Consider the following 26,511-nt stretch of genomic DNA (forward strand, 5'->3'; position numbering starts at 1 on the left):
TATTATGTTTTTAAAGATTTTAATTATTCATGAGAGACATACAGAGAGAAGTAGAGACACAGGCAGAGGGAGAAGCAGGCTCCCTCCAAGGAGCCTAATGTGGGACCTGATCCCAGGACCCCAGAACCACAACCTAAGCCAAAGGCAGAAGCTCAACCACTGAGCCACCCAGGTGCCCCCCATAATGTATATTATTAATGAAATATAAGTATCTCAAAAAAAAACCCACAAAAATCTTGGGTCTTCTTTCTCCCACTTGAAGTATCATTTCAGCATGTAGTCTTTCAAAAAGGGCACAAAATCTAATATTCTAAAACATCAAACAGCAAGTAGATTTTATTGAATGTCTTTTAAGAAGCTGAGGGGTAATTACATCACACATCATTCAAAAAATCTGCTAATGTACTAATTAGTAACCTACTAATAAAATTACTACTTTATAGAAGCCTTTGTCCCGGCAGTCCAACTCATCACAGATAGCAGCCACTCCTTCCAACCCCTTTTCTGTTCAAGACAGGAGCCTGCCTGTCATATCTTCTCACACTTCTCATTTTGCCTTTCCTTGATCTTCCCCCTTGTTACATAATTTTTTTTTAGGGAGCTCTGTTGCCATATCTTATAAAACTTAATTTTCCTTTTTGCTTTTTATGGTTCTCAATCCAAACATCACAATATTAACATAAATGAGGAAATACAGAATTTCTCCACCGGAAACTAGGAGAAAAATAAACCATGAACACGTAAATATGTTTTAATGTTCATACATTTAAGTATACTAGGAAATAAACATTGCTCCAGAATATTCATTGCATACATACTTTTCCCAAATGTTATCCAATCAGTTGTTCAGAGTGAGTATATTAATTCTTTCAAGTCTATAAGTTTCAGTTGGCATTAAGGCTACATTTGAATTGCAAAATTATATAGACACTGAAATCACTAATGTAACACACCTTGGAAGTTGGATATTTCATATTAGAAGAAAGTATGCATATTTCCTTAGAGTTACTCCTTTTTTTCTTTTAAAGATTTTATTTATTTATTCATGAGAGACATAGAGAGAGAGGCAAAGACATAAGCAGGGGGAAAAGCAAGCTCCCTGTGAGGAGCTTGATATGGGCTTATTCCCAGAACCCTGGGATCACACCCTAAGCTGAATGCAGATGCTCAACCTCTGAGCCACCCAGGCGTCCACCTTAGAGTTATTCCTTATTTTTCAGTTTCACTATTACTTTCACTATTCTCTACTTAAAATTTTGATAAATAAAACTATAAAACTGCCTGTAATCTTACCATTGTTGTCTCCTGAATGGATCCAAAACTGTTGATAAAAATGTTGACTACTACATCAACAGGAATGCCTACAAATTAAAAAAAAAAAAATTAAGAATAGATTTAATAGCTATGAAAAACTTGGTCAGAATTTTCATATTTTTATGGTTTATAAACTTGATTTTATACTTTTTCCAATCCAAATAGGATATAAAACTTTAAAACTATTGTCTCAGCATTCCCTGCTCACAGTTGCTATTAATTTATTTTTCTAAATAAGGGATCATAATAAAAATAAAAAATGAGTTAAGTTGTATTTCCTCATGTTATTTATTCAGAAATATTTATCTCTTAAATTGTTGAGACTCTGAGTAAATATGCTTACCTTTAAAGAAATCTTAAATTGAACTAATAAGGCATTTACCTTAAGAAAATGTACAATATTCTTTAAAAGTTTATGTGTTTTAAGTTTTGCATTTTTATAATCATTTCTAATCTTTAAGTAGTAAAGCAGTATTCAATATATTTTACTTACAATGACTATATTTTGATTTTTAATTTATGAATATGCAAAGTTAACCAGACATAACAGAACCATTATAAAGATTTTTGCCTGACCTGTTGGAAAATAATTTGAAAGTTCATGGAGTGAGAATTAAGGTATAATGTTGCAAATTTCTTTCTTGCTTGCTTTTTTTTTTCTTTTTTTATTCGTTGTGGGGCTGCTGGTTAGGCTAACAAAGGGAAAATGTGAATTTAGCCTTTTAGCCACATAACCACTGACTGATGAAAAACAGGTGGTGAATCAATATATGGTAGACATGTGACAACCCAGACCATGGCTGTTGTTGAAAGTAACTGAATAGGTTCTGGTAATGAACAAAAAACCCTGTTTTTACAACATAGTTGTATAACTTCAGTTGACTAGAAACAGCTGCAGACATTTTTTTTTCTGTAAAGAAAAAAATATCAAACCTTATACTGTTTCTGATCTACATTAATACCTATCTTCAGCCAGCAATAAGGATTACAGTTTTCTAGAGATTTTTTCATGTAGCTTTTCCTAACTCATTAAGAGGACAAAAAAGAAAAAAAGAAAAGAAAGAAAGAAAATTTGCACAACTATATAATCTTGTGACTTTTATTGCAAGTATTGTTTTGGTTCTTGAAAGGTGTGATAAATAGTAATATTCTGTTGGAGGAGAAACAATCTATGTTGTAGAAAACACAGTTGCTTTTATTCACAAAGTTAACATGATTTTAAAAACCATATGGCCACCTTTTTCAGCAAAAGAGTAGAGGAAAATTTTTATCAATGTGATATGCTAACAAAAATTTTAAAAGAATAAACACATATCAGAACTATTATTGTCTATCCCTAATGAGTACATGACTATTCTACAAATATAACTTTGTCGTCTGTGAATGAAAGCCAGATCTGTGTCCAGAGCTTGAAATTTAAATCACTAAGGTTAGAAATACTAAGTGCTTAGCAAACCTGTGACAGAGGTTAATCTAATTCATAATATACCTATTTTTGTACTTTTAACTGGGAACCATATGAAACTATTAAAACTAATATTTGGCTTGTCTTTGAATATCTTTGTCACTAAATTGCTCTAAATCTAAGCACATCACAGGACAGTAACTCGCCAACTTGACACCTTATTGTTTTGAATATCACAACTAAACAATTTTATACACATAATTTTTTAAACTGCAAAGATTGAAGATGGGGGGGAGTAAGAACAAACCTTTAAAATTTGGTCTTATCCTGGGATCATAACTGACCAATAGCCTATTCAAGATATTGCTAGTGGAGTTGGCAGGTACTCGGGCAAGGTCCTCTGCTGACTGCTGGCTGTAAGAGAAGAAAACAAAACAAAGGTCTGGTAAGCATTTAGAAATAGCCAGCATTAGAAATGGGTAATTTTCCATGGAGAAAAGATGCTTTTTGCGACAAATTCACAACTATAGCATGGCTTTTCCAAACAGAAGTAAATCAAAATAGTAGACATTGTCAGATGCCCAAAAGATAGTTGTCATAAAAAATGAAAAAAATATTTTATCACTTAATTTTCCAAATTCATGAAACAATGTCCTAAATACTCTGTTACTTTCTTTTAAATAAAATTGAGCAGACATCTTACTTGTTCAGAAGCAATCTGCAATCAAAATGTAAAAAAGCACAAAGAGAGTGCAATGAGATAAGAGGGAAAAAAAACCTGCAAAAAATAGGTTTTTAATAATGTATATTAACCTCTGCCTAAATGAAGGAGTATGTGAATACTATAAGAGGATATGGTCAGAGAGACAGTCTAACAATTGATTAAACTATCATGCTAACATTTATAAAGTGGTTTTGCCCAAGAAATAACCAATGAATGTCCTCATTGAGTTCAATATGTTGGGGAGAAGGGGGTGTGGTAAAAGAAGTTTCTCTATTACCAGATCAATTAAGCAAGGAAAATACAGAGCTACAAGATACAACTATCTCTTTCTTTTCTACATATGCCATATTTTTCTATTTTGATTAACCTCAAAGAATGAATTTTGACCAAATTGGTACCGTTTGAAAGAACTTAAAAGCACAAGCAAAAAACACACCTCCTTGGAATCCAGTAAAAAATGTTTTATTGTTTACTGTTTGTTTCAGTTTACCACTCATAAAGTCTTATATAATTATTGTCCTAACACACACACACACACACACACACACACACACACACACAAAATCCATGACAATCACAAGGAAGTTTAAAATTACTTGGAGTATCCAGCACTATTTTATTCTGTATTGATATGCTGAAAATGTCAATTTCAAAAGCGGTATTAATTTATATAAAGCAAACTTAGAAGTAATTGCTTTGTTTTGAAAGCTCAGCCCTATCAGGCAACTCTGTTCTGAGTTAATTATCATACAATCTGCTGATAAGATATGACCACTGGAGGTGAGATGCTACTGATATAAAGGAATTTATAAAAATAAAAAAATACTGTAAACTGATACAGACAATCTTTTCAAGTAGATATCAGAGTCCAAAATATTAAAGGAAAACACGATAATCAGTTAAACCTCCTAAAGATGCAGGAGATTATATGGATTTTTAAAAATTGCTTCTCATGGCCTTATCACAGCTACAGGGACTTGGGGACTGGTAATAAGATTTTCCATTTCATTTCAGGTGAAATTGTAACCTCCCTAGAGCCAATTGTCATCTCTTTTCAAAAGATTGAAAACTCTAAAGAGAATGAGAGTATGTGGGAAAATTGGATATTAGGATGCAAATTAGTGTTCAAACCCATCTACAAGATTTCTCATTCAGCAGAGGAAAATAGAATTGATTGATTACAAAATACACTTGTACTGGATCAATTAAGGACTGCATTATTGTGTCTCTTGATGTAAAATTCTTTACAGTACATTCCTTCTAAGCAATGAAATAATCAGACAACATAAAAACAATTAACCCTAATTTTGGTGGTAGAGAACTTTCCAGCCTGATCTTTTTCTTCCAGCTGTGGAAGATGTCTCTTTGGCACATGGATTATTTTGAGTTAAAGCCACTTGAGGGCAGCCCGCGTGGCTCAGCGGTTTAGCGCCGCCTGTAGCCCAGGGCGTGATCCTGGAGACCCAGGATCGAGTCCCACGTCAGGCTCCCTGCATGGAGCCTGCTTCTCCCTCTGCCTGTGTCTCTGCCTCTGTCTGTCTCTCTCTCTCTCTCTCTCTCTCTCTCGATTAAATAAATAAAACCTTTAAAAAAAAAAAAGCCACTTGAAAAAGAGCAAATGTGGGAGAGGCTTTTTCTGAACTCCTATCTGCCTATGGACAGATCCTCCAAAAGAAAATGTCATAAATCACCCTCCTTCCTGTTAGTTTTATCAACTGAAGAAGATGGACTCTTATCACAGGAGAGGGACACCCAAACAAACTTTGTCACAAACTATCATACCTCCCATCTATTCTTCTAAGGGCCCACTCATCTTTCCTAAAAATCCCATACCCTCCCTTAAGAGGCACACATGCTCCTCCCCTTTCTCTATTAAGTCACAATATAAGCTCTTAAATCTCACTACTCTTTGGATATTCACTTTTTTTTTTTTCGCTCTGATGCCCTTGTGAATGTGATATTAAAAATTAATAATTTGTATATTTTTCTCCTGTTAATATGCCTGTTGTCATTTGTTTCATAGGCCTAGCTATCGAGGATAGTAGGGAAAAAAATCTTTCCTCTCCTATGACTGTAAATTGTGTCAGTCAAACTGACTTTCTAGTCCTTGCACCTCACTACCAAATTTTGTCCTTCTTCCATTTACTGGTTCAGAATAAATCCCCCTTCCTGGAATATTGTAACTTCCACTTATTGTATTAATCTAAACCCAGGCTGTCCCTTAAGATTGCCTTCCTAAAATCCTGCCTCATTCTGTTCTCATTGTGTTCTAGTGAAGACAAACATAAATATACTGTTTGGCAATTGTATTATAGCTTTTTTTCATATCTGTGTATAGATTACCAACTAGACTGAATGCAGACAGCATGATTTTTTTTAAGATTTTATTTATTTATTTATTTATTCTTGAGAGAGAGGCAGAGACACAGGCAGAGGGAGAAGCACGCTCCATGCAAGGTGCCTGACGTGGGACTCAATCCCAGGACTCCAGGATCAGGCGCTGGGCTGAAGGTGGTGCTAAACCGCTGAGCCACCCAGGCTGCCTGACAGCATGATTTTTGTGGGAATCATGGCTTCTATATTTTTGTGATTTCATATACTAGTTGTATAGCATGAAAAACACACTATCTCAAATACATTCCATCTCCAGTTCTACTTTTTTTTTTTTAAGATTTATTTATTTATTTATTTTAGAGAGAGAAAGAGAGAGAGCAGGGGGTGGGGGGTACACAGGGAGAGCAATCCTAAGCAGGCTCCACGCCCAGTACTGAGCCCAACTTGGGGCTCTATCTCACAACCCTGAGACTAAGGCCTGAGGTGAAATCAAGAGTCAAATGTTCAACCCACTGAGCCACCCAGGCACCCTCTATCTGCTCAGCTCTTCTAAGTTGACTTCAACCTCAGGATGTCTGTGGGCACTAAAGCAGGAGTGGTGCCACACATCACATCCAGGTGAAGAGCATTTATTTCTTCCTGAGGTGTCCTCTTAGAATAACGATTATTTTTGTTGTTCTTTTGTTTTTTACAGAAGCTTCCCAGCATTGGCCATTACTCACCCGAGGAGAAAAAAAAAAAAATGGCCATCACTGGCAAGGAGAAAAAAGAAAAGAAATCATGATGGCTCAGATCAGTAGTCCAGAGTGAAATGGATATTGAGGAATCAACTATCATGTCCATTACATTCTTTCATTTGATTATCACAAACACTCCCTTGATAAAATAGGAGAGGCTATTAACCACCCAGAGAGCTGTTCTTCAGTGGAGAGAAAGAGAAAAATCCTGATTGGTAGAAGAGTATGCAGTAGGTGAGTTAACGGAGCAACAGAGTACATGGTACACACAGAAACTAAGACAGCAAGATGAAGAGAGTATCCTAAGGTGGTAGAGTTAATAATGAAATCTGGTAATCTGGATTCCTAGTTACCATTTCACCACAAACTTCCCATGATGGAAGTGAAATATTACCTATTTTATCACCATCCATCCATATAGTGCTTTAGGATATATATATTATATAAATGTGTGTATATATAGATATGTGTGTGTGTGTGTGTGTGTGTGTAATTATATACATTCTGAGTTTCTATTAATTAGTCTTACTAGTTTTAAAAATTATTAGTCCTGGAAAATCTAAATTTGCTCTTTCTATAACTCATCAGAGTACCTCTTCCATCCAGACATCCCCAAATGTTTTTCATTCTTTCCACAGCTAAAATAATAATAATAAATGAAAATAAAAATAAAACGCAACAAAAATATTGTTTATTAACAACCATAAAAAAATAATGTTGGTCAACAAAGACTTATTCAAGTTAAAAAAAAGGAATATATCAAATACATTATAGCCTCTTTCTTTTATTCTTATTTGTATCAATATATATTTTCATGTCTGCTATAGTTAACCTGATAGAAGTATCAATTAGTAGTTCACCTTTCTTTATATTAGAAATTCAAAGACATTTTAAAATTTAAGTGAAATCCCATTTAATTCATATTCACATGCATGAAATCAGGGGTTTTTCCTTCCTGAAAACAGTAGGAATAATTTTTTTCACTCAGTCAATACTAAAAAAATATTAAATTCATCTCTACATGTTAAAATGTATTTTAACAGTCTAAAAGCTACAGCACTTTCTGCCAGAGAACTGCAAGAATTTGCATTTTTTCTTTGCACTGTGCTATATAGACTTTGTAATTTTGGAAAATGCCTAGTACTACTTATACAAAATAAGCAAGGATAAGAAGAGTTAAATGCATTTGATTAGGTCACACATTGCATATTTCATTGTTAGTCTTTATATTCTGAATCTCAACCCAATATTTTATGCATTTGACTATGCCATTTTGTTTTATTTCAAGAAATCAACAGTTCTATTATTTTTTCAACAGTTCTATTATTATTATAAAACAGAATTTATTCCATAGAAATGTGATATTAATTTAAGAAAATAACTTACTTTAGTCAGGCAAAGTGATCAAATGACTAGAGAAAATAATGTTTTATATCAAAAGCCTTTTTACAACCAGGCTTCTTTTGTTCACTTGCCTAAACTTGAACCAATGTCATTACTAATATGTGAAGTTATGCAAGGAATGTACCAGGCTGTATAGCTGGATGATGTAATGTTTTCCAGCACTAAAGGAAAAATCCAGAAATTTCTTTCCAAAGGGGAAACTCAGTTTTCCATTAACTGTAGAGCAGTCTTATTTCTACAGGACCCTTTACTGCACAGTTCCATTTCAAAACAGGTGTGTATGAGCACATGAACTCAACATCTTCTCCCCAATCAGGAATATAAGTCCAGTGGAATGATTTTGTTTTTATAGAGTGATAAATGCAACAACAACGGTCAAAGTTCTTTGCAGACCTGAAAAGCAGTTGTAGTATATGCCAGCATGAGTAATCTGGGTGTGGGAGCTGCAAAGCTTCCAGCCGGACACAAACTAAGGCAAGCACAGAGCAGAATGGAAAGAAAAAGGTACATAAAATGTGTAGGTTGTATTATTTCTCCTCTTTACTCAAAGGCAGTGATTCTTTACCTCTTTTTAGGTTATAAACAACACTAAGAATCTGGTAAAATCTATCTTCTTCCCTGAAAAATGCACACAAAGTTTACAATGCTGAGGGATCCTGGATCTGAATACCTCAGGTTGTAGGTGGCAACAAATGCTTGTATCCTCATCTAAAATGAGAGGAAAAGAAGAATAAAACAAAGATCAGATATCCTGTCATGACAGAATAAGCTCAAAAAGACACACTGAGAGTGGGTCAAAGGGACACAGAAGCCAATGGAAAGATTTCCCAGATGCTCAAATCTGAGTGATTTAAGCAATTAAATAAACTCATACTGGGTTATACTCTGGATTATACTCTAAACTATACCATAAAAACCATGAGTCCATATGGATGCAAATAAATGATTAAATAAATAAACAAGTGGAGGAGAAGAGACAATTCTTCCTTGCAGAAATCCAAATAACTTGGATTTCAAATAGATCCCCTATTCTTAATTGCTGGAGCATAACTCTGCACTCCTTAGTCCATGCACTGTGCACAGTGACTTCCTTCCAAAGAGTAGACTATGGGAAGGGGGAAGCAGAGAAACCTGACAATACTACCCTAGCCAGATGATCAAGGTTAACCTCAATAGTGTTGTCATGTTGATTTTATGTACCCTTAATAAAATGTGATGAGAATGGCATTGAATCCTGTGACCTTCCTCCCCAAAACCCATAACTCCAGTCTAATCCTGAGAGAAACATCAGACAAATCCCAGTCGAGTGACATTTTACAAAATACCTGGCTAGTACTCCTTAAAACTGTCACGGTCACGTAAAAAAAGGAAGGTCTGAGAAACTGCCGCAGCCAACAGGAGCCTAAGGAGACATGAAGCCTATATGTATAATATGCTGAATGGGATCCTGGAACAGAAAAAGGACATTGGGTAAAAACTAAGGAAACCTGAATAAAGCATGGATTTTAGTTAATAACAGTGTATCAACACTGGCTCTTCAATTGTAAAAACATGTATCCTACTAATGCAAAATGTTAATAATAGAAATAATAATGGAAATGTTAATAATAGAAGAAACTAGCGGCAGAGTATTTACGAACTCTATGTTTTGGTAGATTTACTGTAGATCTAAAGCTGTTCTAAAATAAAAAGTTTATTTGAGGGGGGAAAAAAAGAGCAGAAGGCCAAAGACCTTAACAGATACCTCACCAAAGAAGACCTAGAGATGGCAAATAAGCATACGGAAAGATGCTCCACATCATTTGCCTCAGGGAAATGCAAATTAAAGCAACAATGAAATACCATTAAATACCTATCACAATGGCCAAAATCTACGACACTGATACCACCAAATGCAAATGAAGATATGGAACAATAGGAACTCTGAATCATTTCTGGTGGGAATGAGAAATGGTGTAGCCACTTTGAAAGGCAGGGTGGCAATTTCTTACAAAACTAAACACACTGAGGACAGCTGGGTGGCTCAGTGGTTGAGCGTCTGCCTTCGAGTCAGATCATGATCCTGGGGTCCTGAGATCGAGTCCCATATCGGGCTCCCCGCAGGAAGCCTGCTTCTCCCTCTGCCTGCGTCTCTGCCTCTCTCTCTCAAGAATAAATAAATAAAATCTTTAAAAAAAAAAAAAAAACAACTAAACATACTCTTTCCATATGATCCAGCAATCTGGCTCCTCAGTATTTACCCAAAGGATATAAAAACTTAATGTCTACACAAACAAACCTGCACACAAATATTTATAACAGCTTTATTCATAATTGCCAAACTTGGAAGCAACCAAGAGGTCTTGCAGTGGATGAACGGATAAATAAATTGTGGTACATCTAGACAATGGAATATTATTTGGCACTAAAAATAAATGACCCACCAAGCCATGAAAAGATATAGAGGAACCAGAAATACATATTATTAAATGAAATAAGACAATATGAAAAGGCTACTATGTGATGACTACAGCTATAGGACATTGTGGAAAAGGGCAAAATTATGGAGAGAGTAAAAATGTCAGGGGTGAGAGGAGGATGAATCAGCAAGCACAAAGGGTTTTTAAAGCAGTGGAAATACTCTTCTAGATAATCAGATAGACATACACAGACAAACACTTTATATATTCAGGTAACAAATTAAGTCAGTAGTTATATATGAATCCAGATAACTGCAAGGTTATTATAGAGGGTTTTTATTTGTTTTTTATTTTCCTAATTACAGTATAACTTGTTATTACCTCTCTTGACAGCTTCTATATTTATTTTCCATTCTGTTTTCAGAGATTAAACTGCGAACAGAAGGTTTATGAATACAGTGAGTGATACCTTTTACATGATTAGTTGAGTTTAATTAGTTTATATTTATTTGAAAAGAATGTGTTTATGGGTATAGGTGCATGTGTGTGGCAGGGTCTACTGTGTTATTAACAGGCCAAAAATTGTAATTAAGAACAGTGTTTCACAGCAACCGTTTTATTTATCCCTCAGTTGGGCTTAAGGAACTGTCGGATCCTGTGGAAACATTTTCAAATCTCGTCTACCTTCAATTATGCAATTACATCATCCATTGCTCAAAGAAAAACATTTTTTCACAAAGTAGAAACATCTATCTGCAGAGATGTTGGATTCTGGATACCAGCAACTTCCCAATCTCATCAAAGGCTGTGTTTTTTTTTTGTTTTTTTTTAACTTGCTATCACATGTGAGATTACTCATCCTATGAATCCTACAAGGATCTTCAACTGACATGCTGTGTTTCTCAAACAGTATAAAACATGACACATTCTCACTACTTCTTATTGGTTTACTAATTTAACACAAACCTCATAATATAAGGAAGCAAACTCAAACCTCAAAACATTCACCGAACAATTACTTTCCATACTGTGCAGAAAGAGTACTACACCCTGGCCTCACAAATACAAATCCATAATAATACCTCTACCTCTGCTACTACTGCAACTACAACTGTACTTATCCTCTCGCCATATCCCATACAGAGCATAAATGTAAAATGTTTCCCTTCTGGCCTAAGAGAAATGGTGATAAGATGGACCCCACACTCACACACACACACACACACAGACAGTAAAGTTAAGTGTGGGTATAAGTGAAGAAACACTTGTCTACTAGTAAAGAGACTGGCATTCCAGGCCCAGACTAGAAGATTACTACATCATACTGGGCACTTTCCTCTCTGAGCCTCAGCATTCTCACCTTTAAATCAAAGGTCGATATAAAGTGACCTCTAAGATCCCATTCGGTTGCTAATCTGGTTCTACTTGTTGCAGATGCTAAGGCACCACATCCTCCCCATCCTCCCTTTGGAACTGAGGCTCCCTCCAGGAACGCTGTCTGCTTAAGGCTCTGAGCTGGGTCATTCTAGAATAGCCTTCAGCTGAAGGAAGGTGTCTTGCCCCAGAGGCAACCCTTTCCCAAACACTTTGATATGGGGACACAAAAGCATTCAAGTCTCTTCCTATTGACTGAGACAACTTTGAAAGACCATCCCAGCTTCAGAGCTCCCTGCAGCATCAGACCGATGCCTCAGCATTGCACCTGTAATGCAACTGCATTGCTCCTGTGTTTGAACCTGTTTCTTCCTTCCCAAGAAGTGTTGTTCCAAAGCAATCTTTTTCTGCATGGAAATCTTTATCTCATAGTCTGTCTTAGAGAGAACTCAACCTACAACATCAAGTAAATAATACATTTTTTTAAAGAACAACAAAAACATAATCATCACTCAATTATCTATAATGTTAAATATTTCCCTGACTTCAGTCATTCGTTGAATTCATTTAACAAAGCTTTTGAGCATTTTCTGTATGCCATGCATGGTACCATGTGCTGGTTATGCACTTAAGAATCAAACCCAGGATCCCTGGGTGGCTCAGGGGTTTGGCACCGCCTTAGGCCCAGGGCATGATCTTGGAGTCCTGGCATCAAGTCCCACATCGGGCTCCTTGCAGGGATCATGTTTCTCCCTCTGCCTGCATCTCTGCCTCTCTTTCTCTGTGTGTGTGTGTGTCTCATGAATAAATAAATAAAATCTTTAAAAAAAAGAATCAAACCCAAATGTTGGTTATTCTGATGTAAAAGTATTTTAAAGTGTGGGTTCAGATGGATTTGTCTAGAGATTCTCAGCTTTGCTGTGCACTAAATTTGCCTGAGAAACTGCAAACTACCGATGCCTCATCCCACGCCAGATTTAATTAGTTTGGGATGAAGTCCAAGCATCAGGATTTTAAAAGATCCTCAAATGGTTCTAATAGTCAAATGAATCACTTGTTTAAAAAGAGAGGTTGCAGTGAAAGAATATGGAATTAAAAACTGAGGAAGTCCAACATTTAATGAGCAGATGGAGGAAGATAAACCAACAATTAAGACAAACTGTCTTAAGAATAAATTGCCTAAGAGGAAGAAGGAAATCCAGAAGTATGTGGTGGCCCCAGAACTTGAGAGAGACTATTTCATGGAAGGGCTGGTTAATGGGACCAAATGCCACTGAGAGGTTAAGGTGAAGAATGAATCCCTCCATGGGAGTTAGCAAAAAGGAAAGCTGTTTTTCAGCTGAGAGACACAGGAGCCAGACTGGAGTGGGCAGAGTATTGAGAGGTAGGGTAGGAAATGGAGGAAGGGCGAGCATCCTTTGAAGGCTTTGACTAGGAATGACTTCAGCAAAATGGGACAGGAAGGTCTGGACCCACCTTCCCCTCATGACATACCAACTTGGCAGCAATGCACAAATCAATCCCCTTTGTCAGAGATCCAAAAGCTAGTCAAGGCCTGTACACCCAAGCAGGTGCAATGAAATTAGTAGGAAAAGTGGAGACACCTTCTTGCCACCCTAGCACAGCAAAGCATAATGTAATACTATCCAGAGGTGTCCTCAGCTCTCAGCTTCTCCCTGAGGAGGGGAAGAGTCAGACCTCACATCTCATATGATGCTATCCAGATGCTATCCAAGGGACCAGCTCCTATCTTGCCCATCTGGGGCAATGATGGGACCCAACGCACACACTAGTCCCTGGGGACTACCCAGAACAAAGCGGCTGTTCGAGCACATGGCACTTACCACAGCTCTACCCCACCACCTTGCTGCACAGCGAGTAGGCTAGAAACCCAGCTCTTCCCTGTATCTGCACTCCCAGAGTCACTGCATTCACAGCAGCTACAATAACCGAAACAACCTAAATGCCCACTGACAGATGAATAGACTAAAAAACTGTGGTATATACATACAATCAAGTATTATCCAGCCTTTAACGAGAAGGAAACCCTGCAACAGGCAACAAGGGTGAGCCTGGAGGACATTAGGCTAAGTGCAATAAGCTGCTCACAGAAGCATAAATACTGCATGATTCCACCTAGGTGGCATATCTGGAGGAGTCACACTCAGAGAAGCAAAGAAGAAAATGCTGGTTGGCTGCAGTGAGAAGAAATGGGGACTTGCTAATCAAACGGTAAAATTTCAGTTATGCAAGATGAGTAAGTTCTAGAGATCTGCTCTTCAACGCTGTGTCTATACTTAATAATACTGTATTACACCCAAATATCTGTTAAGAGGGCTACATCTCCTTACTACAATAAAATGAAAAAAAAAATTTAAACACAATTTAAATTTCCAGAGACAACCCTACAAATAGAAAATCTATACCGGATGTATACATACAATAAGTTTTGAATGAGTTATTGCTCAACTTAGCATAAGAAAAAAGTAAAAAATCAGTTTCCTTTGTTTTAACTGAATCGAATGGCTGATTATTGACTTATTTGTGCAGCTACTGTTTGGAAGTCAGAGAAAGGATAGCCTGTTCAATAAACGTGCTGCATTAAGTGGATATGCCTTTTTTTTTTTTTTACAGATTTTATTTATTTATTCATGATAGACACAAAGAGAGGCAGAGACACAGGGAGAGGGAGAAGCAGGCTCCATGCCGGGAACCCCACGGGGGACTCTGCATTCCCAGAGTCACTGCATTCACAGCAGCTACAATACAGAAACAACCTAAATGCTCACTGACAGATGAATAGACTAAAAAACTGTACTTGATTGTATGTATATACCAAAGGGCAGGCCAAAGGCAGGCGCTAAACTGCTGAGCCACCCAGGGATCCTCTGGATATGCCTTTTTTAAAAATAAGTCTTAGGACACCTGGGTTGCTCAATGGTTAAGCGTCTGCCTTTGGCTCAGGGTGTGATCCTGGAGTCCTGGGATCGAGTCCCACATCGGGCTCCCTGAATGGAGCCTGCTTCTCCCTCTGCCTGTGTCTCTGCCTGCCTCTCTCATTCTCTCTCATGAACAAATTAATAAAATCTTTAAAAAAAAATGAGTCTTGACCCTACCCCACATGATACACAGAAATAAACTGAAGGAGATTAGGCAACTAAATGTAAAATATAAAACAATAAAGCTCTCAGAAAACAACAACAACAACAAAATAGACTATTTTCAAGACCTTGAACAAAGAAAAGTTTTTTAAAAACTCAAATGCATTAACAATAATAAATCAGAGCTCACTCAAAATAAGTACTTCGATTCATCAAAAGACACCATTAAGAAAATGAAAATGCATGAGAAAGGTTAGAGATTTGTAGTACATGCATTTGACAAAGAATCCTATCTAGAATGTATGAAGAACTTCCACCTACCAATAAGAAAAAGAAAAACAAATTTTTTAAGTGGGCAAATACTTGAAATGGCACTTGCAAAGGAGGATAGCCAAAAATTCCACATATGTATGAAAAGACGCTCAATGATGTTAATCATCAGGGAAATGGAAATTATAATCACACTGCAGTATCATGAGATACTACATGAGATGGCTAAAATTCAAGTTGATGCTACTAGTATCAACTTTGGGCATAAATGTGGAGCAGCGGGAACTCTCATCCATTCATGATGGAGCATAAGCAGAAAACCATCCATATCTTCCCAAGTTCAATATACACGTACCCTCTGATACAGAAATTTTACTCTTCGGTATATGCTTATGTCCACCAAATGCATGTCTAAAAATGTGCATAACACACCTTTAATAAACCCAAATAGCAATGACCCCAAACTGGAAGCACTATGAATGTTCATCAACAGTAATAACAGGAATGTTCAAAATTTACCTGAACTTCTGGAACACTGGGACATCAGGAAATACCTCCACCCATTAGCATCTGGGAAGTGCCTTATTGCAAAGATCCTGCCCCCGGATGACCTGGTAAAACTCATGGTTAACCCCTTGTTTACTTAAGACAGGAGCAGAAACCCTCCAAACGCCCCCTTTTCCTTGCAGAAATGAGTACCTGAACTGTCTGTCCCAACTGACCACTCTGAACTAGGTGCCTGGCAACTTCACTTGAACCAATCTGGGTTAGGCTTCCCTCCTCCCCACAGGCCCCTTGATTTTCTCATTTCCCTGAGATTAAGCAGTCACGTGGAAAGCAGAACAAACCCTCCTTAATGCACCCCTCCAAGAACTGGCTCCCGGCAAAGAACCATTGTCCATTGTTGCCACTTGCTCACTGCGCTCCCAACGCCTGCTTCTTTCCAGCCTCCTTTCCTGCTGCAATACAAGAGAAGCCCTTTCTGCCTCACCTTTGAGATGCTTACACATCTTCAAGTCAGAGCATTCTATTGCAACAATCCTTTCAAATAAAACCTTACTTAATTTCGGATTTGTCTTTCATTTGACAGAAAACTGGACAAATGTACAAATGCAGCATATTAAATACAACACAGCAATGAGGAGGAGAGAACTACTGCTCTACCGACAACATGGGTGAAATCTCACAGGAGTGATGTTGAATGAAGTGATTTTCCAGGATTATCAGCCCTGTTCATCGGTAAGCTAATTGAGGCACGGGGCCTAATAATCCTAGAAAATTATTTCCTCCTGAAAGACCTGTTTTCAGAATTCAACTAGACAGTTTAAGTAAAGAGCTTAGAATAGCACCTCATACTTTTATTATATATCAATTCACAGTAACCTATTTTGTGACATAGGCGAAGGAAGAGAAGTCTCTTACAAAATAAGACAACCCAGTCAGAAAAAAAAAAAAAAAAACTGGAGTCCAAACCGGTTGAAATTTATTAATATGTGGTCTGGTTAAGCAAATATGTAGAATGTTTTGATTTCTTACATATACACATACTGTAAATCATGTATCTTATTTTCCAAATCAAGACTCTAGTTCTACTGGTCTCTAGAAGATCATGGTACTGAGCTCGTAAAAGTGGTTTTCTTGCTACTACAAACCAAGACTTAAAAACAAGATATTAAGAGAGGCCAGAGAGAAATCGGGAACTGAAACAAATCATTCAAGCTTCAGAGCCCTTTAGAGGAAAGAGCACCAAGAAATACTGCAGAGCCTTTGTATAAAGGGGCTTTGGTACCCAGGGGCGAGCTGAGTGAATTGCTGAAAAGTCATCGCTATTGATCTGTTTCTGCTGTAACTGCTCTTTGCAGCTTCTCTTTGCGGCATTTCTAAGGTGCAGGATTATTTGTGAGATAGCAGAAACGATCTCTTTTGAATTATGTCTTCATTAACACATCCACAGGCACGCACGTCAGACAATGATGAGTGTCCCAGACAAAAATCCTACTACAAGGTACAAAGGCAGCAAGTGCGGATGTCATTCGGTGGGATGAGCTGCTCCCTTAAAATATGTGGTGGCATCTGGATAATGAAAGATAAGCCTGTTTTGTTCTTATCAACCAGTGTTTGGAAACCAATGTAAGTTCCTAATGAATGGGAGCTCGACTCTAGAAGACTCCATTATAAATGATAAAAAAAAAAAAAAAAAAAATCTGTTTTTCCCCCTACACCATCCAAACCCTCTCTGTGAGCTAGTACTTCCACTACACTTGGATGAAATCTCTAGCAGATCCCCTAACATTTGCAGTCAGTCTCTGATAATAAAAAGTCCCCACTGGCACTTCTGGTCACACTAGAACTGTCACTCCTATAATTCAGATGCCCAGTCCCTGGTGATAATAAAAATCCTAAATTTAATTCAAAAATGTCACTCCCTCCCCTAGCCAAGTCTTCTTGAGCAAGGGGCTGGAGACAGGACTAGCTTTTGCTCTGTTTTCCTGCCTTGTTAGTTTACAGTGTCTTTGTGGGTTTCTCAAAATCTCATCTTCGAGAACTTCTCATCTCGATGACCATGAAATGGCCTTTCTTCAGCTGGCAACTCCTGATTCCCACCTTCAGTCCAGGGATTCAAAAGTCCACAAATCACAGGCACACTACTGGGGTTCCAGCACCCTCCCAGGCCCTTTGGGACAAAGTTCCTTGGTTTTAAACATCAAGCTGGTACTTGCTTGCTTGCTTTGCTGTCACTGTCACTGTCTACTTCTCTTATTCTCTCTCACATGACCAACATCTGAGTCATGGTAAACACTCAAGTATTCTTCTTCCCGACGAACAAAAAGTGAATCTCCATGTCCTGGTAGCTCCCCCTCTGCTGCCTCTAGCCGATGGTCACAGCCATGCCTCCGACTTCTCCAGTGAGAATCAGATACCAGTCTCCTAGGAGCCTCCCCAAATACAGGGGGCAGACATGGTTCTGCCTCTCTCTCTCTATGTTTGAGACTAACAAAAAACATTTTCCACCCATCTCTGTGCCTGCAACATTCTCCAAAGAATTTCCACCACTTGGTCTCTACAATCTCAACCCTTTGAGACATTAAGATCGAGGCAGGTGTTTAGCTAAAGGTCACAAGCCAGTTTTCAGCCACCTTTTTTGGTGTGACTTGTATAAGATGTCTGTTCCCTAATTTTGGTACATGGGGCTTCCTGGCACCTATTATTTAGTTGTTGGCCTTTGGAAATAATCCTACTTCAACTTCCTGATATGTTAACTTTTAACTCCTCTTAGTGGTCCTTTCTAATACAAAATTCAAGTAATTATAGGTTATTTATGTAATTAATAAAATAAATGTCTGTATTGATTTACAATTCAATATAAGTATTTAAAATGTTCCTTGATATCAAATAATCAATTTTGATTTCTATATTTTGGATTCTGGTAGGACGTAACATAAGGATAAAAGACTTTCAAATACAGAAGGTGATTATGAATTGATATACATAGGCAGACTTTTTGAAGTAGAAATTTAAGAATTTTCACATGAGCTAAGATTTAAGAATTATGAATACTATCAATTTGAGTTTTAATAACTTGGTTTTCTAATTAAAGTCTTTGGCCTAATTAATAGTTGAGTCAACAATTGGTCATTTCTATAGGAAGAACTCAAAAAACCCTTCTATTTCAAAAATAAAACTTCTATTTTCATTTAAGATGAAGAGTTTGAATTAATATATAAAAGATAGTAGCAGTTCATGTCTTGTAAAATTTATCCCTTCCTGTACAAGGTCACTGCCATCCATAAGGAAGTCTTAATATTCTTGTTCAAGTGGGTTTTTTCCCTAAAATTTTACATACTATTGAAAGGTAGTAGGTGCAATACGGCTTAGAAATGGGATTCCAAAGACAAGCAAACAAGTATATGGAAGGAAAACAATCTGCAGCTCTGTAAACTAATCTTCCAGAACCCGCAGAGACAGATCAATGAACCATAACCAGTTACCTACTGCATGGCACGGGGGTATCAGTCAGTTAAAACCTGCACAGGTTGTACAGATCCTGCATGGTTATATAATGGAGACTTAAGAGAAATAAAGTTGATACTCTGTTATCTATCAGAAGATTTTCTTTTGGTGTCTGTGTCATGCATAGAATAAATAATGCCAAGGACAGTAGGTGGAATATGCTGATACCAGATTAAGTCCCTTTTCATGTTTCCCGATGTAACAGGACTTTTAAGCAAAACAACTGCTTATCTGATTTTCTTCTATCTATCATTCTGAACCTTGTAGACAAGCTGGAAAAAGAGATAAAATACTATTCAAGGTTACATTTTCCACTTCTCTGTGAGTTTCTGCCCTTATGGAATCACTCCAGCAACTGTCCTCTCCTGCATCATGAGCTCTCCTGCATCATGAGCTTTCTCTACCAGAACCTTTTCGCTACCTTACAAATACACTTTATTACCCCCATCTGTAAAACTCTTCCTCTTGACTCTACATTCCCTCTGACTATTCATTACTACTCTGCTTTCCTTTACATAAAAATACCTCAGAAGAATTTTAATTCTTTCAGCCCCCATTTCTTTGCTAATGTCTTTTAAATCCAATGTAGCAAAATTTTGTAACCGTCTATGGAAACAAGTGCTATCAAGGTCAATGATGTCAAATGCAATCACCAATTCTCAATGCTCACCTCTCTCAATCTAATGGCGCTATTTGATATTGTTTATGCCTGTCCAATCTTCTTAAAAGATTTTTTTTTAAGATTTTATTTATTCATGAGAGACACAGGCAGAGGGAGGAGAAACAGGCTCCATGCGGGGAACCTGATGTGGGACTTGATCCCAGGACCTCGGATCACGCTCTGAGCCAAAAGGAAGACACTCGACCACTCAGCCACCCAGGTGCCCCTTAAAAGGTTTTCTTGACTTGAGGTCTAAGTAAGAGACATGACCTTTAATTCCAGTCTTACTTTCACTAGGTGCTTCTTCCCATTCTTCTTTGCCTGTTCTCATTTCTTCAACTACATCCCCACTCATCTCTCAGATGTTTTTTCTTTTCTAAGTCACTTTCTAAGTGACCTCATCCATTTCATTAATTTACAACTCACAGATTTATAGCCCCATACCACACCATTCCCCAGAATTTTTGACCCTATATTCAATGGCTTGCTAGACAATTCCTCTTTAAAGTGTAATAGAGACCCCAAAATCAGTATGACCAAGACCAAACTCCTGACTTTCCTCACCTTCTATCTACTCTTAATATAGTCTTTAATAGACTTCTCAGTAAATAAAAAAACAAAACAAAACAAAAAAAACTTCATGCTTTCTGTTGCCTGGACCCAAAACATGGGAATCACCTTTACAATGATCTATGAACTTTCTGACCTTTTCCATCACCCACTCTGCTCTTGGTCTTTGGACTGCTGTCTGAACACATAAAGCCTGCTTAAGGACTTTGGTGTTTGGTGTCCCCCTCCCTGAATCATTGTTTCTCTGAGAGATCTCCAAGGCTTTACTGTTTATTTCTTTCAGCTCCTGATTCAAATCTTACTTTATCAGAAAGATATTTTTGACTAATATGCATAAAATAGCAACCCCCCCTACACCCTTGATTCTCCTTATCCTGATCTATTTTTCCCCGTAACCCTGATCACTACCTACCATGTTAAAAATTCATGTTTACATGTTCATGTTCTGTCTCCCACTAGTATCAAACTTCCTGAGAGCAAGAACTTTGTCTTGCTCCCAAGCACCTAGGTCAGGGCCTAGCACATACTAAATGCTCAATAAAGAGTAACTGAATAAACTAGATGATTCATTTTTAAAACATGAAATGAGAAGCAGATAGTATATCAGTTAAGGGCCAGAAAGACTGTTTGCTCTACATTGGAAATTTGCATTAAAAATTGTGAAATCCCAGAATAATATAAGTACACTCAAAACAGTAATGATTATGCCTTTTATTTATTTAAAGCTGCCTATAGGATGACTCCCTTCCATTCCACTGATAAGTCAGAATTGACTATATCTATAATTTTGGTCAGCAAGAATATGCACATTTCCAGAGTCAATCTTGATCGTGGATATTTTAACTGTAGCTCCAAATGTCTATTTCACCTTTTTCATATAATTCTTATCCTAGACAACTCAATCTATATTAGTACTGCCAAAGTTCCAATTCCTCATGCAATACAATTATTTTAGTCTAAAAATTTGAAATTTTGAATTAAAAGAACATATCCAGGCTTTAAAAAATGAATTATGTTTTTGGTAATTACATACAGTGTCTCTATGAACATTCTTGTATCTTTTGGTAAATATATACACATTTCCACTGAGTATGTACCTAGGAACAGAATGGCTGGGTGAGAGGGAATATGAATTCAGGGATTTTTTTTATATGCTGTCAAAATGATTTAGCAGGGGCTTATGCCAATTTGAACTTTCACTAGCAGGATATGAGAGTTGTAATTCAGATTCTCGCTAACACTTGGCATTTTCCTCTTTAAAAAAAAAAAAAATTAGCCATTCTGGTGGATGTGCAATGGTATCTCACTGTGATTTTAATTTGCATTTCCTTAATGACTAGTGAATATGCTTATTGGCCTTTTGGCTATACAGACTTTAAGTCATTTCAATTAGTTGCCTGCCTTTTCCTTAATAATCTCCAGCAGTTCTTTATATGTCCTCAATAAGAGTCTTTATCAGAATGTGTGTCTGTGTGTTTGAAAACAACTCCAATTTCTCCATAGTAGACTAGAAAAATAAAGTGCAGTGAATGATATAACAGAATACAAGCAGCGATGACAATGACTGAACACTGAAGATGAATCTCACAAATGAAAGGAACAGACTAAGGTGCTCCTTAAAGAGATTTACTGGATTTATATGTAGTTGAAAAACAGGCAAGTTTAATACAGTGTATGGTAATCTTCAAGAGGCTTCTAAGATTTGAGTGATGTTCTATTTCTAGATCTGGGTGCTGGTTACATGGTTAAATGTGAACTTATTTTACTGCATACTTATGATTTGTGCATTTCTCTGCATATTAGACTTCAGAATGTTTAAAACAAAACACACAAAATAACATTTGTATTTAATTATAATGTGTATGCATGTGTATGCACCCATCGGGGCAGACACAAACACCTGCATATATACATACATAAAAATAGAGACAGATTGATTGTACAAAGCAACTAAAAGATGATACTAGAATTATTTGGTTAGTTAAAACTAAAATTCTCTAATATTCTATATGAAAGGGGTAAATGCATGTGTCCAAATTTGTTGTGGTCACTAAAAAATAATTCCCTATTTTATCACCGAAGAACTGGACTATTGCTTTTTTTCTCTTGAAAGCAGAGCCAAAGTGTTTTACACTTCATCTCCTTTGTAGTGATGCCTTTGTAGATCGCATTGAGTGAGTATATGCAATATGAAGAAAGAATGCATCCTATACTGTTTCCTGACAACTGTAGCTCAGAATGACTTCTGATTTACAAAACTCCACTGGTAACTAACGTCCAAATTGAATACCATGAATCAAACTAATGACTGGTTTTTATGTGGTGGAACACACATCGATGAACAGGAAGACTGTATGACTGTGTGCTCAGAAACTGACATTTTGTTATTGAGACAGAACTTCCATGAGTTTTAAATCTTAGTTAAAAGCTCACAGGTAAGCCTAATATGTTATTTGAAAATGATAAAAATATAAAAAGGATAGGTGAAGTCAAGATAAAGAAAAATGAGTTCTTATTGGTGAAAGGAACAACTAAATAAATACAAACTGGAAAGAAAGTTAATTAAAAAAAAATAAATTAAAAAAAAAACAAAACACTTGGACTGAGAATCAGAAGACCTAAGTTTTACACCCAGCTCCTAGCCAGGGATATGCCCTTAAGAAAGCTATTTGATCTTGGTTTTCTTGCCTTCCATCTCACAGACTATGATATGCTGTATGAGGAAAAATTGGCCGAAAATACCCACCTGGATTAGATAACTAGAATACTACTAAACTTATGACCTTAAAAAACCTACATGAACATGCTCCACAACACAAACTTTTCATATATAAAGGGTGAATGATGTTTCCTGCTATATAGATGCACTGAATTAAATAGGGTCATATGCCAAGCACATGGCACTCACCCTTGCATTGAGAGTGTGCCACAAATGTTGCACTGACCCAAGTCCTAGCATCATGAATCGATGAGAAAGTTGTATTTAAACAAGCTTCTCAGATATTTTCTCCATGATTACTTTTTCTGCCTATAAAAATTAGCCTAAGTAATGACAGAAGAATGGGACCAAGAATAAAATATGCAAAATTCCTGTGAACCCCTTAAAAGGGTTCAATGATACACAAACATAGGTAATGCACTTTGTAGAAATTTTACAGTTCAGAAAACACTTTCATATACAATTTCTAATTATCAGAGAAGCTCTGTGAAGCAGGTAGAGATAATTTCCAATTTATAAATGAGAAAACTGAAGACTGGAGAGACATAACAATTGTTCATTCAAGGTCACAAATGTTTTAATGTCTTCTAGAACAAAACTAAGGTCTTCTGACTCAAGATATTGTTTCTACATGTTAAAATTCCAAATAATCTTTTCTCCCAATTACTGTGAGAAATTCATAAATCATATTGCTAATTCCTTCATTTTACAAATCATGATTATTAAGATCGAAGGTTACTTATCTGAGGACACACCATGAGTTAGTAACAGAGTGAACCCAATTCTTCTCCAGAATGTCAATCCAATTCTTCTTCCTCTCAATTAATTCAACTAGTTTCCCTTCAAATTTATCATTATTAATTTTATTTCTTAATCATTTAGTTATGCATGGAAAAAATAATTATGCATGGAGCAAGAGTTTCTTAGAGTGGATGACTTCTGAGCTGGAGCTAGAGGGGCAAGGAGGCATGTAACTGGTAAAACGGAGAAGGCAAGGGTAAATCTGAGGAGGTGATTACAGTAGGAACAACAGTACAGGCTCACAAAGGGATGTGGACCACTGAGAAGTCAAATGCCAGGAACATGCTAGAGGTAGACGTAGACGTGAAAAGGGACAGGGATGTCTGCGTAGCTCAGTCAGTCAAGTATCTGACTCTTGATTTCGGCTCAGGTCATAATTGCGGGGTCCTGGAGTTGAGCCCCAAGTTGGGCTCCTCACTCAGTGGGGAGTCTGCTGGAGATTCTCTCTCCCTCTCTCTTTGCCCCTCCCCTTCCTCAAATAAATAAATCTTTTTAAAAAGAAAGAGGAATAAATGATTGGATATACACTGAGCATCACAAATCTGTTGACACTATAAAACAGTAGTTCTCAAAGTGTAGTCCACAAACACCTGAAGGTACCCAAGACCTTTTCTGGTGGTCCACAGAGTCAAAACTATATTCATGATAATAATAATAATTTAAAAATATTACATTGTTTCACTATACTGACATTTTCACTAATGGTGCAAAAGCAACAGTGAATAAAGCTGCTGGTGCACAAATAAAAAAAATACCAGGGCAGCCCAGGTGGCTTAGCAGTTTAGCGCTGCCTTCAGCCCGGGGCCTGATCCTGGAGACCTGGAATTGAGTCCCACATCGGGCTCCTTGCATGGAGCCTGCTTCTCCCTCTGCCTGTGTCTCTGCCTCTCTCTCTCTCTCTCTGTGTGTGTCTCTCATGAATAAATAAATAAAATCTTTAAAAAAAGAAAATAATACCAATATGTACTAATAGTCATTGTATTCTTTACTACTACAAGCTATCAGTAATTAAAGAAATAAATAATTTGAAAAATAGTGTTCCTAAGTAATGTTCTTAAAGGAGCAGTTTAAAAATGCTAATTTTATTGAATTTTGAAATTTAAATCCACATCATCTTAATATTCTGTGTGAAAAAATAGGTAAGATCTATAGAGCACTTCTACTGCATGCCAAACTATGTTAACTGTTCCTAAGAAAAGCATTCCGGGGACTGATGTTCTAGTTAAACTAGCTACTTTTTATGGAACACCGTTTTCATGGAACCCCATAAAAAAATTATGGTAATTTAGTCTTAGGTACTTAGCAAAAATTTTCAACAGTGAATCAAGAGAGCTTATAACTTCAAGAAAAACTATAAAGAGCATGGGATTTGCTGTCAATAAAAAATGTAAATTTTCACACAAACTAGAATTTTTAGAAATATTAATATTCATCTCATGAGCTTGACAGCTTTCCAATACTTAACAGACTTTCCAATGAAATCGGAAGTGACATTTAATGGATGTGATTTTTTGATATTGTATAATGAAACGTGTCAACATTTGTAAAACCTAGCAAACCGGTATTTTCCTACTGACCAAGGCAGGATGTAATAAAATCATGTTAGGGAAAAAGAGGCCACTCACTGTAACTACAGTTAACAAGATAATACTGTATGTTTGATTGCTGAGAGAGTTAATCTTAAAAGTTCTCATCACAAGAAAAACAAAAATGTGTAACTTTGTAGATTTGATGGATGTTAACCAAACCTATTGTGATCAATTCACCATATTTACATATATCAAATCATTATGTTGTACAGCTTGGACTAATACAATACTATAGGTCAACTATATCTTAGTAAAACTAGAAAAAAAAGCAGAAATTAAATTGTTCCAAAAAATAAAGACACTGAAAAAATGTAAAGAGTAATAAAACTAAGAAAATCTAAAAAAAAAAAAAGTGCAAAACCAGTGGATTTTAGTGCAACAGAAAAGAGAATATTCACTGATCTGATTTGAGAATTTACATTGCAACTAGCTTTTAAAAAAATCATCAGTTGGTAAATTTTGGCATGGCATTAAAGAAGAATATTCAGTTATGAAAAGGCTATTAAACTACTCTTCCCTTTTCTAATCACATGTCTGTGTGAGGTCATCCTTTCTTTACCTACTTCAAACAAAACAATATATCACAAGGCCAACATGAGAATCTGGCTCTCTTCCCGTTATGCCAGCCATCAAAGAGATAGGCAACAATGTAAAACAATGGTCACTCTCCCCACTATTTTTATTTTTGAAAATACAGTTAGTTTCACTTTCATATGAATTAAGTTGTTTACGTTAACATGTAATGAGTACATTATTAGAAGTGCTTTAAAAACATTCAAAATATTTGTCTCAATTTATAAGGCAGTATTAGAAGACAAAACTCACATAAAACTCTTTGTGTCCTTAACACGTTTCAGATCGTATAGAGGTGCTCAGATCAACAGTTTGAGAGCTACTGTCATGAAATATGAACTAAAGTGGAGAAGACAGGATGGAAATCAGGCACCTAGGTAAGTAATTCGCAATAAGAGATTCGAGGTGAAATGATGAGAGCCTGACAAAGACCTCCAAAGATGGAGAGAAACAGCAAGATGCAAGAGTCATTTCTCAATAAGAATCAACAGACTAAGTAATCGATGAGATGATCAGGGAGCGAGT

The 26,511-nt window shown here is 36.7% G+C and overlaps 1 protein-coding gene across 5 annotated transcripts in view; it reads right to left on the bottom strand.

Annotated features, from left to right (window-relative positions):
* GLRB (glycine receptor beta) overlaps nt 1-26,511 on the bottom strand; it is a 95,718-nt gene that overhangs the window by 53,888 nt on the left and 15,319 nt on the right. For 4 of the 5 annotated variants that reach the window (XM_041739116.1, XM_041739114.1, XM_041739113.1 and 1 more), the window contains exons 3-4: nt 3,027-3,133; nt 1,294-1,361 (exon numbers count right to left, since the gene is read on the bottom strand). In XM_041739116.1, the coding sequence (XP_041595050.1) occupies nt 1,294-1,361; nt 3,027-3,133 (175 nt within the window). Of the gene's footprint in view, nt 1-1,293; nt 1,362-3,026; nt 3,134-8,588; nt 8,627-26,511 lie in introns of those variants that run through there. The other variant, XM_041739117.1, reaches the window with a different exon arrangement.

This window comes from Vulpes lagopus, chromosome 23 (genome assembly GCF_018345385.1).
Source record: "Vulpes lagopus strain Blue_001 chromosome 23, ASM1834538v1, whole genome shotgun sequence".
Classification (NCBI taxonomy): domain Eukaryota; kingdom Metazoa; phylum Chordata; class Mammalia; order Carnivora; family Canidae; genus Vulpes; species Vulpes lagopus.